The 17,904-nt window shown below is 45.9% G+C and overlaps 1 protein-coding gene across 1 annotated transcript in view; it reads right to left on the bottom strand.

Annotated features, from left to right (window-relative positions):
* Positions 1-7,193: 7,193 nt before the first annotated feature.
* The window catches only part of CDHR3 (cadherin related family member 3), a 33,223-nt gene continuing 22,512 nt past the window's right edge, over positions 7,194-17,904 (bottom strand). Inside the window, exons 14-19 of the mRNA XM_030960838.1 lie at positions 16,893-17,137; positions 14,145-14,326; positions 12,789-12,802; positions 11,309-11,340; positions 10,201-10,249; positions 7,194-7,507 (exon numbers count right to left, since the gene is read on the bottom strand). Of these exons, the coding sequence (XP_030816698.1) occupies positions 7,194-7,507; positions 10,201-10,249; positions 11,309-11,340; positions 12,789-12,802; positions 14,145-14,326; positions 16,893-17,137 (836 nt within the window). The remainder of the gene's footprint in view (positions 7,508-10,200; positions 10,250-11,308; positions 11,341-12,788; positions 12,803-14,144; positions 14,327-16,892; positions 17,138-17,904) is intronic.

Below are 17,904 nucleotides of genomic sequence, written 5' to 3' on the forward strand. Positions count from 1 at the left end.
GGTAGTGATTCATGGCTGTGCATGAGGAAATCCCTGTCCTGACTTACAGAACAACACAGATGCTGTCCTGAAATGTCTGTTACTCTAGCTCTTTGTTGATCATCCAAGCTGGCTCCCTCACTGCACCAGGGGTGGGGAGGGGACAAAAGGATGTGAGGTACAAGCTGCAGCTCTGCTGGTCCTGGTGGGTGCCCTGCCATGGGTGAGCTGTCCCAGGGACACCACCCTCCCTGCGCAGACAGACAGGGTCACACCAATGCTCTGCCCCCTTCACCCTTCTCTCTCATCCACTCCAGCACCAGTGGGGTTGGTAGGATGCCAAAACACATCCTGGCATCAGGCAAAGTAGTTTGGGAAATTCTTCACTGAGGTTTATATATCACTGAGCTTGATTTGCTGCTGTTAGACATTGGTGGGACTCAGATCTCCCTGGTCAGGCTCAAATGGAGTGCTCAGATATCTGGGGAGACTTTTGGGGTAGTGATTGACAGAACAAGGTGTCAAACTTCTTCAGATACTTTTATAGCTGGGTAGCATTTGAACAGGTGAGATTTCGTATCTAGATTTTAGTCCTTGCTTTTTAATATTTCATAGCGAGCAAATACTGCTGTATTTGGTATAGTGACTAGGAAATACCCTTTGGCAGAAAGCCACTGGCAGAAATTAGTGTCCATTTTGATGTTTTTGAATGCTGTCGCTCTTGTAAACTGCTTTTTTTTTTTCCTTCCCTAAAATGTTGGGAGTGTCTAATCTCATAGATGTTTCTGCCACAGGCTGCAAGCTTTCACATCTCTAAGGGCATTTCAAAGTGTATTAGGCAGCTAGCCCTGGTGCTGGTAGTTAACAGAGAAACCTCAGCCTCCTCTCTAGGTGTCAGTGTGGTTATACTGCTTGCATGAAATGAGATGATGTGATCAGGCTGGAGGTTGCAGGGAGGAGCATTTAGAAATTCAGTGTGAAAATGGATTGAATATGGTTCCTCCTTGCTTTGGTGCCCATGGCTGTGCAGAGAACTGCCGGAGCATCCTTCCCTGCCTACGAAAGAGTAGGTGATGAAGTACAGGAGCACCCACCGTGTGTCTCAGCTAAACAGCGAGGAACGGGTTCAGTTCAGTGTGGCAAAGGGAAGAGCTGAAAGCAAACAGAAAATAGGTCATTTGATCGTTCCTGGAGTGACCCAGAGCGCTCTGCAGCACATAAATCCTGTAAGGGGACCATCTCTTTCCCGATACGCCTGCATCGCTATGGTGCCTAGCGGTCGGGCACTTCTCCCTCGTTTTTCTCCAGTCACTTTTCTTTCTGCCTGACCCGCTCCCACGGGCCCTGCGGTGCTCGGGCCCCGTGCGGAGCAGGGGGAGCGCGGGCAGAGCCCGAGAGGAGCCGGGGCCGGTGCCGCCGGTCCTGGCCGGGCGCTGCGCTCGGTGTCACCGCGGGGCCGGGCAGCGCCGGGGCCGCTCCCGGGCAGGGGGAGCCCAGGGCCCGGGGGGGCTGCGGGAGCCCGGGCAGCAGGAGCGGGGAGCCCGGGGTCCCGGGGAGGCTGCAGGAGCCCGGGCAGCAGGAGCGGGGAGCCCAGGGCCCGGGGAGGCTGCAGGAGCCCGGGCAGCAGGAGCGGGGCTCCGCGGGCTCCCCACAGCCGGGCTGCCCGGGGACAAGGCCGCGCCTCCGCTTCCCGCCTCAAGCCGGCCCATGCCCTGCCTCCCTCTCTGCCAGCAGAGCCGGGGGCGAATTTCAGCTGAGCAGCCGCTGACCGGCTGGCACAGAGCCCTTCTCTGCCATCGCTTTCCGTACTTCAGGAAAGGAGAAATGGCTGGAGAGAGCTGGGACCAGGCTAGAGAAAGGGTGCTGGGGCTTCTCCTCCACCTGGGGCCGCTAGAGCTGGGGTGCTCCTGTTGTTACAGAAAAAGTAGAGTTGGAAGGGACTGTTGGAGAACATCTAGTCTAACCCCCTTGCCAAGGCAGCATCACCAAAATCAGGTTACACAGGAATATGTGCAGGTGTGTTTGGAATGTCTCCAGAGAGCGAGACTGTGTGACGTCCCTGGACAGCTGTTCTAGTGCTCTGCCACCCCCAACAAAAAGAAGTTCTTCTTAATGTTGAGGTGGAATTTCTTGTTGTTCTTTTTGGGGTTTTTTATGGCCACTGCTCCTCATCCTGTCGCTGGCACCACTGAAGAGAGTCTGGCATACCCTCTTGGCATCGAGATATTTATGTTGACATCCCCTCTCAGTCTTCTATAGATGAAGCAGGCCCAGTGCCTGCAGTCTCTCCTCATAAGAGAGATGCTCCAGACTCCTCCTTGTCTTTGTTGCCCTTTGCTGGACCCTCTCCAGCAGCTCCTTGTCTTCCCACCCTGTCCCCTCACAGGGTGCTGTGCCCAGAGCTGTGCTGAATGTGCAGATACAGCAGCCTGTGGTCCACCAGCTCTGCTGCCCACACGGACAGGACCAGACTCCAAACCTCCCTGAGTGAGGTTCATGTGCATGGGATGCACACAGCCCCTCTGGAGGCAGCTGCTGTCACAGCTGCCCAGCAGGCAGTGCTGGCACAGAGGGGCCAATCCTGTGCAAACACAGAGCTGCTGCTCCAGTCTGCATGGCCTCAGCTGGTGTGCACAAGCAGGAATCAAAAATGGAGCGCAACTGCATTGGCAGTCCAAGCCCTGCCTTGCCCATGTCATTCACCAGCTGAAATCCCTGGCATCTATTGACCCACAGCAGCTGAAGTTTGGCACCGAAGAACTGCAGTGGTACAGTTCTTGAATACAATTCAGGGTCAGATGCATTCATCTGTTTTGTTTGCTAGTGTATCTCTCACTCAATAATGAGCCTGCTGCAGAAACTTGGTGAAGCTTGTATTTGACTTCTTTTATCTCCTGGCTGGGCCCATGCTTTTCTGCTGGGCTGCTGTGATGCACATCTCATGGCATCTGCTTCCAGATGCAGAATTACCCCAAGACAGGCCCCAGAAAGCAGACCTTGGAGCACTAAAAGTGTGGCTGGTGCCCCATCTCCCCCTGGGATCTGAGCAGGCAGCAGCAGAGCCTGGCTGACCTCCATGCTCAGTTTTTCCCTTGTTTTCAGCTTCCTCAGGCACTGGTGCAGTGGCACAGGCCTGCCCTCACCTGAACAGCCTGGGCTGAGACTCAGCTGATTTACCTTTGTGTGCACTCTGTAGGCATTGATATCTGATCTAGGCATGCAGAAAGAGCTGCTTTCAGGGCACAGCTCATCTGATCTATTCTAGATGTCTGCTTTTTAATAAGCCACCCCCAGTGTCTCTTTTCCCCCTGTGACAACACAAGGAGCTTGCAGGGCCTAGTTCAGACAAGGCATGTGCAGATGGAGCCCAGTGGGGGCCAAGCCTGTGCTCAGCCTTTCAGTTGGAGCTTTGCACAGGGCCTGCTGTGGCTGGGGGTGTCAGACACCCAACCAGCTGGGGCGTGTGCAATGCATGTGCAGTTGTGGCTGCTTGCTGTTAAAATGTTAGTTACATGATGGTGTTGCAATCTGGCTCTCATAAAATAAGCTAGCAGCCAGATTCTTTGCTCAGGAGGAGAAGGATTGCTGCCCTTGTCTGACCCTCCTTCTCTGAGGGGATCCAAACAGCATCTCCTGCTCCTATGAGCAGTCACAAAGTGACAGCCTCCTGGGCAGACCCTCTCCATCTCTGCGGCTGAAGTAGTCCTCATGTGTAAGTCTCTTTCAGATCATGAAGAAATGTAGTATCAGCATTTTTATATTCCTTGATATAAATGAAGTTACATTGCCAGAAGCTGAGACTTCTGATGTTTGTTACAAGTGCTATTTATAACACCAGCATGAAAGCAGAGCCTTTGGAGAAAAGCACAAAAACCCCAGTAACATGATCACACATAAACTGCCTGGGGGAATTACACCCCACCAGGAAAAGTGACCTGTGCTCTTTCCTAATCACTCTTGAAACTTCCAGAGCAATGTCAATCCACAGATCTGGCAGCACTTCAGAGATATGTCATAGGTGGAGACATAGCAATTAAAAGCTGTGGCAGAACTCACACTGATTTTTGTAGACTTCAGATAAAATTATTGCGTAACGTGTAAGAGGCAGCTGTAGGTCAGGAACTGTTGCCCCCAGCCAGTCTGCCTGAACTACCAGGTGCCTTTCCTCCTCTTCTAGTCTCAGCTTATCAGTGTCATCACCCTAAAATAAATGGCACCAAAGTTCACACTTTGTGTTCACAGGGGCTAACAGAGCTGTTGAAGACTAGAGGCTGTTCTCATCATCTAGTCTGACCCTCTACAGCACACAGCAGCTGTTCTTGACCTCTGAAGGCTTCAAATGATGGAAAGGGCCCATGGTCTTGGCTAATTGTTCCAATAATCAAATGCTTTTATTGTGTAGAGCTGCACTTAATCTTTGTTCTCAGTCCATCTAGTGGCAGCTGTAGACACTGGCTCTGTGTTCTCAAAAGACTTCTGAATAAAAAAAGCACAAAAGCTCATCTGACAATTAGAAGAGATTTCTAACATTTAAAGCTGTACTGCACAACATATTATAATTTAATGAAAAAATATATGCTGCTTTTATATTCAAAGTATCTTTTCACATATTGTTTGATACAATAAATAACAAGCATACACCTGGGTCAGCCACTTCTACCTTCTCTGCTTTTGTACTACCAAAGACAAGCCAGAGACATGAATGGATGTGCTTTGGTTTGGTGAGACCAAGAATTCACTCTTGATTCCTTCCCATGAAGGAACGCTCACAGTAGTAGGGGCAGCTGATAGGAGAATGGTGCTGCTTTAGCATAAAGCTACTGCTCATGTAAAACCTTGTTATTCCTTGATTTTGTAGATCCTAACCAAGGGACGTATCCTATGCACGTCCAAAGTAAGGTTTTATAGGAAAGATCAAGATGAAGAATGAGTTGGAGCTGGAGATCAGCATTTCACACCAGGAAGGGTGAAGCTGTGCTTTGTGGTCAGCACTCTGGTTTCCTCAGGAGGAGGAGGCAGGAGGAGCCAGGAGCAGCATGGGACTCACAGGATGTTTTATCTTGCTTAAACCTGCCCCTGCAAATGCTGAGCACACCCGCTAAACCCACCTCAACTGGGTGCAGGCATTCTGGGCAGTGTTAGTGCTTGGATCTGGCATCTCTTCTATCCATGGCTCCTCTTAGTTCAGCTGTCAGCTGTTCTGAGACTGGACTATGAGAGCACCACTCCAAGAGCAGTTGCTTTTCACCCAGCTGTTGCCCAGCTGTGGGAGACCATGGCGCCAACGATGCTGGCCATGACATTGTGTTTGCGTACATGGAGTTCAGAGCCTGCTGTGATGCCAGGTGATGCTGCTGTTGGGGTTTTTTCCCTAAGAAGGAAGGAAATAAGTTTGTGCAGTTCAGCAGCAGGGGCAGTAGTAAAGAAAGATGAGTATTCATCTGCCTCTTTGCCAGTTTCCTGGTTGAAACTACAGCCTGTCTCTCCCTTGCCTTAAAAAATAGGTATTTATCCTTTAATCACTGAAGCAGAGCTAGAATAACCAAGGAAACAAAGCAGCTGCCCTAGAGAAATGTTCAGGAAAGTAAATACAAAAACCTGTGTGTCTTCATGTAATGGAAATAATGCAGTTAACTTCTTCAGGTAACAATATCTAATGTCTGGAGGTGCCAGGTGTGCATATGGATAGATTGGTGTCAGAGTGCTAGGAAGATCAGAGTTACAGCAGCACTACCAGCTACTGCAGACTTCCTTTATGTCACTGGAAAACCACCTGAATAGAAACTGAATGTGCTGTGTTTACAGCTAAAAAATGCAAACAATGGTAGGTTGGAGCACGGAATGTGTGACTGCCGCTGTTGGTGCTAGAGGGTCAAACAAATGTTATGACAACTGCCATGGACACAGTAAAGTGATAATGTGCTCAGGGAGTATAAATCAGCCTTTCCTATCTGTATGTTGTGGTGCTCATTACACACTGGGTTTCTGACTGTGCAATGAAACAACATTTGACTGAAGATGATTTGTGTTAGGGAAGTAGTTCCCGAGCCAAGCCACTCCTTTGGAGCACAGCAAAGAGTCACAGCACCATGACAGCTGGTTTTGTGAAGTGTAGGATCCAGTAATTTCACTGTGGATTTCTCCATCCAGGTCCTTCATTGCATGACAAAAACAATGTATATGAGAGACTGAATATAATCTTCATTAACTGCCACTGCTCAACTTACACCAAAATTTTCTTTTACCACTCGATATCAGTCCCTTACTGTCAAAAAACATTTTTGCAATCAGGAAAGAAAACAAGCCAAGACAAGCCATGGAGTATTAAGTAATCATTTATAATTACTTTTCTTCAGATTAAAATAATTTTATAAAATCTTGTTGGGTTTGTTTGTTTTATATCAGGTTTATAGACAGCGCTTACATTATACATGCTCACACTCAGAAAAGATTATTTCACCCCATGTGTTTACTGTCATTATTCTTTTGAGTATATTCCACTTGATCCTGTAAAGCATTAAATGTGCCAGAGGAAATACCAAAGGTGAAGATCTTGAATGCTCTTAGTGTTACAAAAGATAAATAAGCTGAAAGTGTTGACAGCCTGAGATGCCACAAGAAGCTGTGCGTTTTGTCTACTCCAGAACTGCTTTCAAGCCATGGACTTTTCTACAGCAAGATGGGAGGGCAAGGAAGGGCTGAAATAAAATACTGAATGAAAAGAAAATATTTTTAGTTTCTACCAGCAAACATTTCTACCCTGGTGTGCTTTTCACTCATTTGGTTGCTCAGCAGGGACAGGAGACCCCATTTACTGTGGAGAAAGCACATCTGTGTGTGGTGCCATTCCCAAAGGCAGGCAGAGACTGGGGCCGTGCCTGCCAGAGGTGTAGACTTTTCCAGGGGAAACCACCAGTGTCTGTAGGAGGCAGTGGGCACTGAATGCTTCTGTCCATGACTCTGCTTTGCTTCCTCTTCTTCTCTCCTGCTCTTTCATGCACCTGCCAAAGGTGCATCCAGATTCATCCTGCCTTTGGGTCTGGTTTACACACCTTATGGCCACCTTTTGTTTTACAGCTGAGAGAGAGAGAAAATCACATCTGATTCTTTGGCTGTTCAGATCAGGGGTCAGTTGGGAGGTGTCTTGGAGTCTTATGCACTCTGGCCTAATAGAAAAGCAGAGTTCATTTTGGGAGAGGAGGTCAGTTCCTGCCTTAAGGGGCTGGTGAGGATAAGCCCCCATCCTCAGATTCCTCTTTCTTCTTTTGCACTCTCAGCCCAGCTTGGCCTGATGTTTCTGATTGCCCTGCTGAGGGCTTGGCAGCCGGTTTTGTTGCTGCAGTCAGCTCTTTCCTCTTCTCTGAAGGGTTTTCTCTGCTTGGTGCCTCTGCTCCATCCACCCCTTGGCCACTGTGTTCTGTGGCACTGGACATTACCTGCACAGCCAGCATTGGCTGAAGGGGCTCATTGCTCTTCTTCCACCTCCTGGCCCCCGACCGTGTATTGAACTCATACACTCTGCCAGTAACTTGAAAGAACAAAAAGACAACAGATTAAAATCATTCCTGCTTTATCAGATTAAGCCATGACAGTTCTCAGCATGGAACTGAAATGAGAAACGTGAAGCACTTGGAATTCAGCTGAGCTGGGGAGGCAGCCCTGAGAGGGAAATCCTCATTTCTGTGGGGAGCTGGGCATCACAGTGGCTGCTCAGAGGAGATGTTGCCTGTTCTGCCACTGTAAGAATTGTCTTTGCACTTAGGGGAACAGGGATATTTAAAACATTCCTCGTCCAAAAGAAATAAATTTCTTATCACCCTATGAATCTATCCAAGTTCCAGCTACCAGGGGTTAACATGGGCAGTATAGCAAACACATCCATAGCTGTAAGGACAAAACTTCTGTCTTCAGCCATACTGAGCAAGACCATTGTACATGTCTGTGCCTATTTTGTCAGGTGGAGTTGCCTACCAGAGTTAGCAAACCCTGCTTAGGAGCACAGCATACTACATACATCTTCTAGACCATGTCAGCTCATCTGGACTGACCCAGGATTTGGAGATCCAGAGAGTCTTGGCTGCACATATTCCTTCTCCATTTACACAAAATGCTTTCTTCCAGGCTTGCTGTCCACTTTGCCATTAATAGAGTGAAGTACTGTGTGTTTCAGACAAGTACATGATTTTCTCATGTAGATAAAATATTGTTAAATTTGTGTTGTTTAGCACACATGGCTATCTCTCAGAAAGCCTTCTGTCTCTATTCAGGTTTTATGGGTAATTTCTACTTGTACATTAAAAGCAAAATATTTTCTCCTTCAATTCACTGCTACCTAGAGATAACTGAAAAAATTGCTGTGTGTCCAGTGTGATCACCTCACAGTCTAACTCACTGTATCTTGCTACAAAGAGAATCAGGAGCTATGATGGCACTTTCGGTAATTAAACAATAGAAGACAAACAAAAGACCATTAAGGCTTGGAAAGAAACAGTGGTTACATATTACTAAATGTTGCAGTTTGTATCAGAATTAATGGTTTGTGACACATTAACACAATTTGAGCAACTCAAGATGAAACTGGACTTCTTTGCATGTTATTTTTTTCTGACTGCTTACAAGTTGGGCATGTTAAAGCAGCCCAGATCAGGAAACAGCTTCTGACCATCCCTCTTGATCATATTCAACAGATGATGTCCTGGGGATTATTAAATCTCATTTCCCAACCAGCAACCTTTGATCCTCTAAGGTTTGCAATGAGTTGTGGAGAAGAGAGGGGAGGAGTGGGGACCACACATTTCTCTGTTGTCACTGCAGAGCTGTGTTAGAGCTTAATGTTTGTGTCAGGCATGACACAAATGCTGTGGCTCTGGATGAATGTTTGGATGGGCTCAGATATCCTGCAGTCCAGTATGGTCAGGTTTGTTAAGAAAGGGAGCCCCAGCTGTCCTGCAAGAAGACTGGAAAGCAGCTCTTGCAGCAGCCTAGAGACTACCCATGTTTAATATATTACAAATGCAGTTACACAGGGTAAAACCAGGGATTTTGGAGCCCGTTCCTCCAGATCTCTTTATAAACAGCAGGTGAGCTTGGACCTGGATCAAACCAGCCTTGAGCAGCCTTGTGGATGGACTTAATTGCACAGTAGGGTCCCACTTGTTTGCCCAAATTGTACTGAAGTCTCCATGCCTGGTGTTTCCCATTAGCTCAACACATCCAACAGCTCTGAGCCAGCTAATAAGAAACACAAGTTACAGGCACTTTGGTGGAAATTGGCCAGATGAATCCAAGCCTTGAAACAAGCCTGCCTTCTTCTGGATGATTTCTAGACCTATTGTTTCAGGCTTATTTTCAGATCTATTTTTTAAAAACTTATTTTGTCTGATTGTCACATTTTACCAGCCCCTCATCTCCATCCTGGGGCTTTCAGCCATTAGGCACAGGGCTGGGCACCTTAATTCCAGGCCAAGAATCAAAGTAAGGGGCTCAGGCAGGGGCCGTGTTTCAGGGGAATGAGGTAAGCCAGAACAATCCTCAGTAAAACAAAACTATTTTTTCCTGTAATGAGACCTGCTGCAGAACAGTGGCTGTCACCTGGGGAGCTGGATGAGCTCCCCAGCAGCTCATCCTGAGGTTTGTAGCTTTCACCTTATTTTTGCTTTTCCCAGCTGGTTAATCAGATATGCCCAGAGTTCACATAATTCACATAACGTCACCAGGAGCCTGGTGACACAGTAGTTGTTGCCAACTGATGGCCTTCCCTTTTCTCCCCAACAAGCAATGCCTGAGCCTTGGATAAACAGCAGCAGCAGCAGCAGCAGCAGCACACTGTTGCTGTAAGGGAGGAGGTTTGTGCAGGAGCCAGTAACTCACCCACCCACTTCTCCAGGGAGAAGTTTAGGAGGTGAAGGCAGCACTCCTGCTGTGACATTAATCTCTTGGCCATTTCCCAGACACAAGATGGGTGAGACCATGTAGCTATGACAGCAGCAGAGCAGGAGATTTGCAACACATTCCTTCTCCTCTCCCACCTTCCTATGCCACATCCATACAATCCAGTTTAGCAGAGGAGTAGTGAACAGTCTGACCATTAGATGTGTGCTTTCAAGGGCTATAAGTATATTCTAGAAATATGAAAAGCCAATGTCAAGCCATATTTAAATCAACTAATCAAGTTTGTTTCCAGCCTAATATTCATATCCTCTGTTAATTACTTTTTATTACCTGGGTCCCTGGCTTCTCCATCAAAGATAGTGTTTAGCTTTGTCATTGTCTGTGAAGAAACACAAAATGTAAAATGAAAACTGTGAATTAAGTCAGAAGGAGGAGCAGTGACTCAGAAATGGTGATTTACATGGATGGAGGTGGATTTGTGTGATTTGTCTATTGCATTCTTTTAGGCTGGGTTTTATTTAAACCAGTCCAATGGCAACACATTGGGCCACAGTACAATGGCAACAAGAGCCATTTTTGGTGTAGGTTTTCCTCACTAGATATTTAAAGGAGAATTAATAAGTTCTGGCATGCTAAATGCCTCCACATGTGTTACCACAAGAGGATCTCCTCCACCCAGAGCAGGCTTGGGAGTCCCCTCTCTGAAGACTTTGGGGAGAGGGAGTTCACTAATCGAAGTGCCTTGCACAGATTCACAGAATATCCTGAGCTGGAAGGGACCCACAAGGGTCATCCCAGCCCAGCTCCTGGACCTGCAAGGGACCACTCCAGGAGCCACACCATGTGCCCAAGAGCATTCTGTCCATTTATGCAATTATGCAGCCTTTATGCAATTATGCCTATGGAAAGGAAGGAGCCCTGAGACCCAGGAGCAAAGAAACATCTCCAGCAGTGGGAGCATCTATGACATTTTGCTACAAACAGCTTATCAAGGCCAAACTCTTTACAGCCTGGGTTTGCTGGCACACCTTGCTGGTTGCTGGATCAGAGTTGGCTCCACAGGTCAGTGGAGTCCCAGCAGTGCACTGTTTCCATCAGTGAAGCTGGGGCACTTGTTGTCCCACCTCTGCAGTGAGTGTCCCTGTCATTGTTGTGGGCACAGCCTGTCTGACCTCCCAAGTACAGCATTTGGGCAGCAAAGGGGAGGCAAAGGGGCCCCAGTGCCAGAGAGCACCCCTCACACCCCTCATTGCTTCCAAACACAGAGGCCAGCTGGGACAGTGAAGTGTTTTGCCCTTGAGAGCAATCATTATTTCCTTGCCTATCATTTCTGTATTCTCTTTGGGAAACAGACACCATTCATAGAAAGGGTCCTATGGTCATATTGCATGATGGGGCTGGCAAAACTGGGGTTTCCTTTGAGGCCAGCAGTACTTACCACAGCTACTTCTTTCTTAGGCTTCTTCTTTTCTACAGAAAGGAAAATGCAAATTGTTAATAATCAGAATTTTCTGATGGTGACTGTAGACACTAAAGTCAAGATTTCCTCAAAGAAATAGGCATTCTTTCTACTCAAATGCTGAGACATCTTCAATGAGTCTTATTTATTTTCAAATGCTGAATGAGAATCCACAGTTGCCAGTGACTAATCAAAAGACTAGCCTTGAAAAGTCAGTAATGAATGAATATTAATTTTATTAAACAAATTTCCCTTTCTAAATAATATGAGCAAATACAGAAATTCACCTTTGGGAATAGCCGAACTAGAAATGCAGATTATTGTTTTACACAAATACTTGTGGTTGCAAAGCTTGTGTCAAATATTGGCTTGGAGACAAAACATGGAAGAGCTGCATTTTCAGTCAAGTAAAATTCAGATTGAAGAACAGTTTGGTTGTGTGTGAATTTACCACACTATTAGCTCATCCCACATGCAAACAAATACAGCAGCAGTGCCATGGGCATCTCAACAGCACGGATTTGTGGATGGTGACCAACCAGTTGCTATGATTTCTTCTCACTCACTCCTTGCCAATTTGTTTAATGGCCTTTCAGTGGAGAGCTGTGCCTGGCCACCAATGTGCTTCCCAGCCAGGTGTGCAAAACTCTGAAGTGCAAAACTCTGAAGCTCAGCCTGAGCACTGGTGGGAAACCTGTTCTGTCTGGCCGTTGCTGCCCAGCATTTGGGAACCAGTTTTTCAGAAAGCAAAAAATACTCACTTTTTGGAAATCAGCCAACATTGAAATGTCTCAAATTGGGCAAGCAAGAGAACAGCTAATTTTGTGGGGTTTGTTAGTCCTGCATTTTTTTCCAGTTGGGAGATACTGACTGAGGAAAGAGGAATTACAAAAGCAGAGTCCTACTGAGCCCATATGAGCAGTGTTTTCTAGCAGAAATGTGATGGGACTAAAAAGAACAAGACTGCTTAAAAAAACATGCTTTCCCATGTGTGATTTGTCTCCCTGCTAGGTTATACAAACCCTTTAGAAAGCACCAATACTTCAAAACAAATCTTTATATATGTGAAGTAATGGTGCCAAGGGAGCAAATGATCAGAGAAGTGATCAGAGAACAGGGAATTAGAGTGGAGAGGACTCTTGAAGGTGCTATAGATGGTTGGGATTATTTTTTAACAGATAGCATATAAATTGTGTATGAAAAATACAGTCATTCTTTAGCATCTATGCCAGAATACCAGACTACTCTGAATTTGGGTTTTGCCTAATAGTTAATAGATTTGAAGACTAAAAAGGCCATGAAATCGCTTTGTCAGGCCTCCTATAATTGGCCAGGATCATCTAATCTCAGTACCCTTCTACTGTGTCAAATTTCTATCTAAATTAATTTACAGATTTTACGCAGAATCATAAACAAGGTCTTATTCTGAAGCATTAAAATATAGAAAAGAGGTACCCACCTGGAGCATTTATCCTGTAATGAAAAGAAGATTAAGAGTGTAGTTAACAAATGTCATGGTTTTCTCTACAAAAAAAACCCCCGATTTTTATTCTCTTTCACTTGGCAAGAAGGATGTGTTTCCTTGAGTTCTAAGATTTGCTTGATTTATTTGGTTTCTGATTTTTCTTTCACAGAAAGCCTTCATAATTTAATGCTGCTCTCAATCAGGAAAACAGTCCTGAGCATTGCTCTGACAGTTCTTCAAAAAGGAATGCTCTTAAAATAATAAAGTCTTGTTGATGATAGCGTAATGGATTTATATAATCTGGAAAAATATATTTTCAGATATTGTCATTTTGTTCCATCCTGGGAGGAAGGTGAGTTTTTTGGCTCTGATGTGCTCAGAGAATGCCTTTTAAAATATTAGAAATTTTATAAATGTTTTTGAAAATGTAGAAATTGCTTTTAAATCAGAGACCCCATTTCCCAATAAAGCATTTGCCCAATTAATAAATAATAGCAGTATCTTAGATTCATTTGTCATTTTTATCACAACCTTTTAATGCCTTGCACACACGATCTGAACTATAGTCACAGTGATTTAGTAGTTCTTTACATTTAATGTAACTTCTGAATTGATGTCCAAATCCTGAGAATACTTGTAGAAATCCTTTTTATTTTTAAATCCCAGCCACTTAAAGGACTGCTTATCTTTGTTTTGTGAAGTACAACATCAATTTAGAGTCAGTCTGGCTCCAGCCCACCGAGAAAGCAGCCAGCAGGGAACTCTCCACTTCCCACAGTGACTCAGAGCTGGTCCCAGGTGCTTCCATGCCTTTTGCCAAGCATGAACACTTAGAGGTAAGCTTTATGGGCCAGAGCCTTGTAACTGGCTTGGTAAAACGCCAGGAAATCTGCAGAAATTTTGCCAGAACAATGAATTTGGCATGAGCACAAATATTTGCAAAGGACACTGGGATCTGTAGCTGAGAGGGAGGAAAATGCATCCAGTTACTACCTAGATGGGAGCTCCCTTGGAGAGGGGGTCAAATACAAACCAAAATATTTGTGGTCAGCACAGTCTGGCACAGGCTCCAACTGAGCCTCATGAGCATAGCTGCCTTTAGAGGTTACAATTGCTAATTCCACTTCTACCTTCTGCTAATGTTACTAAACTCATGAAAAAAAATACCAGGGACTCAATTCCTTGAGTTCATACCATTACCACCCATTAATATTGCTGTATTAGCATTTACTGCAGTGCAGCCATACTGCTAGAGAAGATTCAAAGCCCCAACATCATCACGGCAGAAGGGCCATCTCTGTCACTGCCAGGGGGTGCTGGGGCTTCCCAGAGTGGCATGTGGGGACTCACAGAGAGGTGCTGCGTGCTTTCCCTGCCGGGGGGCAGCAGCTACGGATCCGTGTCAGCAGCAGGAGCCCCAGGTGGCCCAGCAGCCCGAGGAGCAGCAGAGCGCCGAGGGTGACCACGAAGGGCACGTACCACGCTGATGGAGAGTAGAGGTTCTCCCTTCTTGTCACAACAGTGAATCCAGGCTTTTAAAACAAGACAGGAAGAGTTCCTCAGGGCTGCATGCTGACACAAGCTTCACCTTTCATCTGGCTGAACTTCTGCACTGAGGCAGCCCAGCTTGGCCTGGGCCTTGGCAGGTGACAGGGACAGGGAGGTGGAGGGAGGCAGGGACTCGTGCCATGCGCCTGCCTGCTGACTGCCAAGGCAGCTCAGGTGGCTGGGATGGACCACTGAGCTCCTGGGGCAACCAAAGGCAGGTGAAATGGAAAGCACAAGGAAAAGGGGAGGTTCCAGATCATATTTCAATATCTTATATTAAAACAAGGATGTCGTGGTGGGGTTTAAGAGCCTCAGGTTGCCTGAGAGGCTGTAAGCACACTGGTGGAGGGTGGGTAAGTTCAGGGAATACTGCCGTTACTGAGATGCTGTTTTCTTTTTACCTAAGGCAAAACTGGAAGTAGGTCATCTTTGCTGCAGTAATCATTCAGACTGCTTTGTAAGAGGAGTTGAACCCTAAGGAACTGGGTTATTGTATAAAAAGAAATGGAACTCCTTCTTTTTTACCCAGTGACTTGTTCCAGAAGGAAAAACCACACTTCCTGAGCAGTTGCAATCTCCCACATCTTCCTGAGTGTCAGGAGACACATCTAGGAGCTGGCATATCACTTGGTGCTAACAGCTCAGTCATTAAGGTCCCATCATGAAACTATTCTCACACATTTCAAAAATTACTCATTCACTCTACCTAGTTCATTACCTAGTGTGGTACTATTAGTTTTGATCACCTACTGAAGTTTTCATTTAATTTTCTGTAAGACATTTGTAATCACATTGAGTATGAAATTGAGCAGGGTATCTATTTCTTTCCAGTTTAAAGACAATTTTAAAATAATCTATTTAGTCTTGTCAAAAAAAGATACATCCAATCCTTAGAGAAATGCTCAAATAATCTCAATATCACCACCACCACTTTTTCTTCACCTGGACTGAAGTCACAAGTGATGTTTTGTAATGGGGTTTCTTTTCTACACTACCAGCTTTCCAGTTTCTGACTCATCGAGCTGCAGCACTGAACACATGTAAAGAGTAGTGATGGGAGAACTTGCTGTATTGGAAGTGCTCTTCTGGAAAATAGCCTGCAAGTGGAAGGCTGATATCTCCGGGGAGACAGATTTAATGCTGTGGTATGTGGTTGAGACTGTTTGTAGTTGTGGTGAAGCACGGGAAAGAAATACAGAATAAGTTTATTCAGCTTAACTTTTCATTTCCACATCAAGTTGGGGGAGTAGAAGGCAGTGAAAAAATCATTTATTCTTTCCCAAAAGAGCATTAGATAAGAACAGGGTTATTAATCAGTCTGAAAATTTGGAGCTAAGCATGTTCATAGCAAAGCAATCAGATTTGTATGGTCTGATCTGTATGGTATGATCCTGCTGTTTGCAGGATCCTTTGGTTCTGGCTCAGTTACCAGAAGCCTCTAGAAGATCTAGACCATTTTACAGTAAAGGCCTCTTCTACCACTTCACTTGGATACTTATACTTTCATTCCTGCATGCAAGAGAGAAAAGGGTAATACATCTGCAGGCAGGCAGGGAATGGATGGATTGTGGATGATGGAAGGTGGTGCAGCAAGGCATGGCTGGTACAAGGATAGAGACAGAATGGTCTGTACCCTGAGGCTGTGTCACATCTACAGGCAAGACAAAAGCAAGCTCTCCACACATCCTGCATCAGCCTGATGGAAATCAAAATTGAACAGGTAACACAGAGCTCAACTGGGATGGCTGTGCAGAGGGGTGAGAAGTATTGCTGGGACACAGACCCTCAGCTCCACAGGCTGTGCAAGGTTAGATCCCACCTGGGCTGCCAAAAGCTGTGCAGGCTTACTCAGCTCAGCCATGGACCATCACATGGGCATGGAGCTCAGGAAAGACCCATCCCACCCCTCTGGATTTGCTGTCTGAAACCTGCTGAGGCTGTGCAAAACTGCTTCATTTCCTAACATGCTGCTCCAAGTTTTACATGACAGTGACCTCAGGTCTGGAAAAGAGACCCTTTTAAGTGATGAGGATTTGTTGTTGTTGTTATTGTTGTCTGTTTCAACTTTGATAGCCACAGATCCATGTGCTCCAATGATAATGAAGCACACAAAACTGCAAGGCACACGGGGGAGTGAGTAGTTATTAATAAAAAAAGAAGTAGTGAAAAATGCATGAGGTAATTTTAAGGTTCCAGGCAAAGGTTAATCCCTGCTCTTTTCTTATTAATAAAGCTGCCAAAATCTTTAACTTTCCAGTTGTATGGTAATGGCAGCGTGCCCGGTCCTTTGGCTTCCTGCCCTTTTTGTTTTAGAAACTGAAATACAAAACACATGTTATGAGTCCATACCTGAAACTAATCCTCCATGACACTAAGCACATGAACCACCTCTGCCTTCATCACAAGAGCACGGAGCTCAGAACCTCCCAGGACTAGATGTACTCCAAGGTTTGCTTTCTTTTTGCATACATCTATCCTCTTCTCCTTACTCCTGTGGAGATTACTCCATAAAAGAAATGCAGAACTGGACATAAGTTTTAGTGAACTTACCGTAGTGGTTGTGGCAGTAGTTGGGTTTGGGATAACTCTGATGTTTAAGGTCACTGTTCCAGTTTTAGTTAAGTGTGTAGTTTTGTCCCTGGCAGACACTAAATTATCATCTGTTATGTGGACACGCAGACTGTAAACCCAGTTTGTATCAAGTCCACTCTCATAGTCAAACCTTGATGTAAGAATCAGACGAGATGTGTTGGAGCCAGCACTTGGTGAAAAGGTGAAATGACTGTTCTCATTGCCTGCAAAAAGGTAACACCAAAATGCAAAAAAAATCACTTTAATCCCACATTAGAGTAAATGTGTGTAACAAGTGGCAAAGAGTGGTGAAATGTCAACTACAGGAAGGGCTCCTTGATCTTCCTCGTACCACATAAAATAATTTAAAACAACACAGTCACAAAAACATTACAATCTAGAGCAAGACCTTCTATGGGGACATAGCAGAGAGGAGGCTGTGGAAACACTTCAGAGCCATAGGCCACACAAGAGATCACCTGAATGACCTGAACTTACAACCAGGGGAACACCCAACAACACCCAGCTGGGGTGAGGACCCTGCACTGTGGCAGGGCTCATTCCACTACTGGGGTGTCCCTGGAGTGCTGCTCCAGCCCCTCTCCATGGATTCTCCCTCTGCCCAGAGGCAGTGGCCTTTGAAGAGAGTTAATGGCTCAGTGACACTCATTGCCTCCAGTGCTTTGTCAGCACCATGGGGCAGGGAGGAGAGTTCACAAATGCTGGCCCCCACCCCTTGCTTTCTGTCCGTTGTAGCTGGAGAGCTGCTCATGGCCCAGGCTGCAGGCAGACCAGCTCCAGCTGTTAGGATCTGGACAGACCACATATACAGGAAATCAGAGCTTTGAAAAGGCACCAAATATGCTTTGGTTTTGCTCTTGTGGCCCCAGAGAGATGAAGAGTTGACGTGTCCTTGAAGGCCATGCCTGTTTTATAGCACAAAAAGGGCCATGAGCTGCTCTGTGGCTCAGAGGCCAATGCATGACACAGC

Source organism: Camarhynchus parvulus, chromosome 1A (genome assembly GCF_901933205.1).
Source record: "Camarhynchus parvulus chromosome 1A, STF_HiC, whole genome shotgun sequence".
In the NCBI taxonomy this organism is placed as follows: domain Eukaryota; kingdom Metazoa; phylum Chordata; class Aves; order Passeriformes; family Thraupidae; genus Camarhynchus; species Camarhynchus parvulus.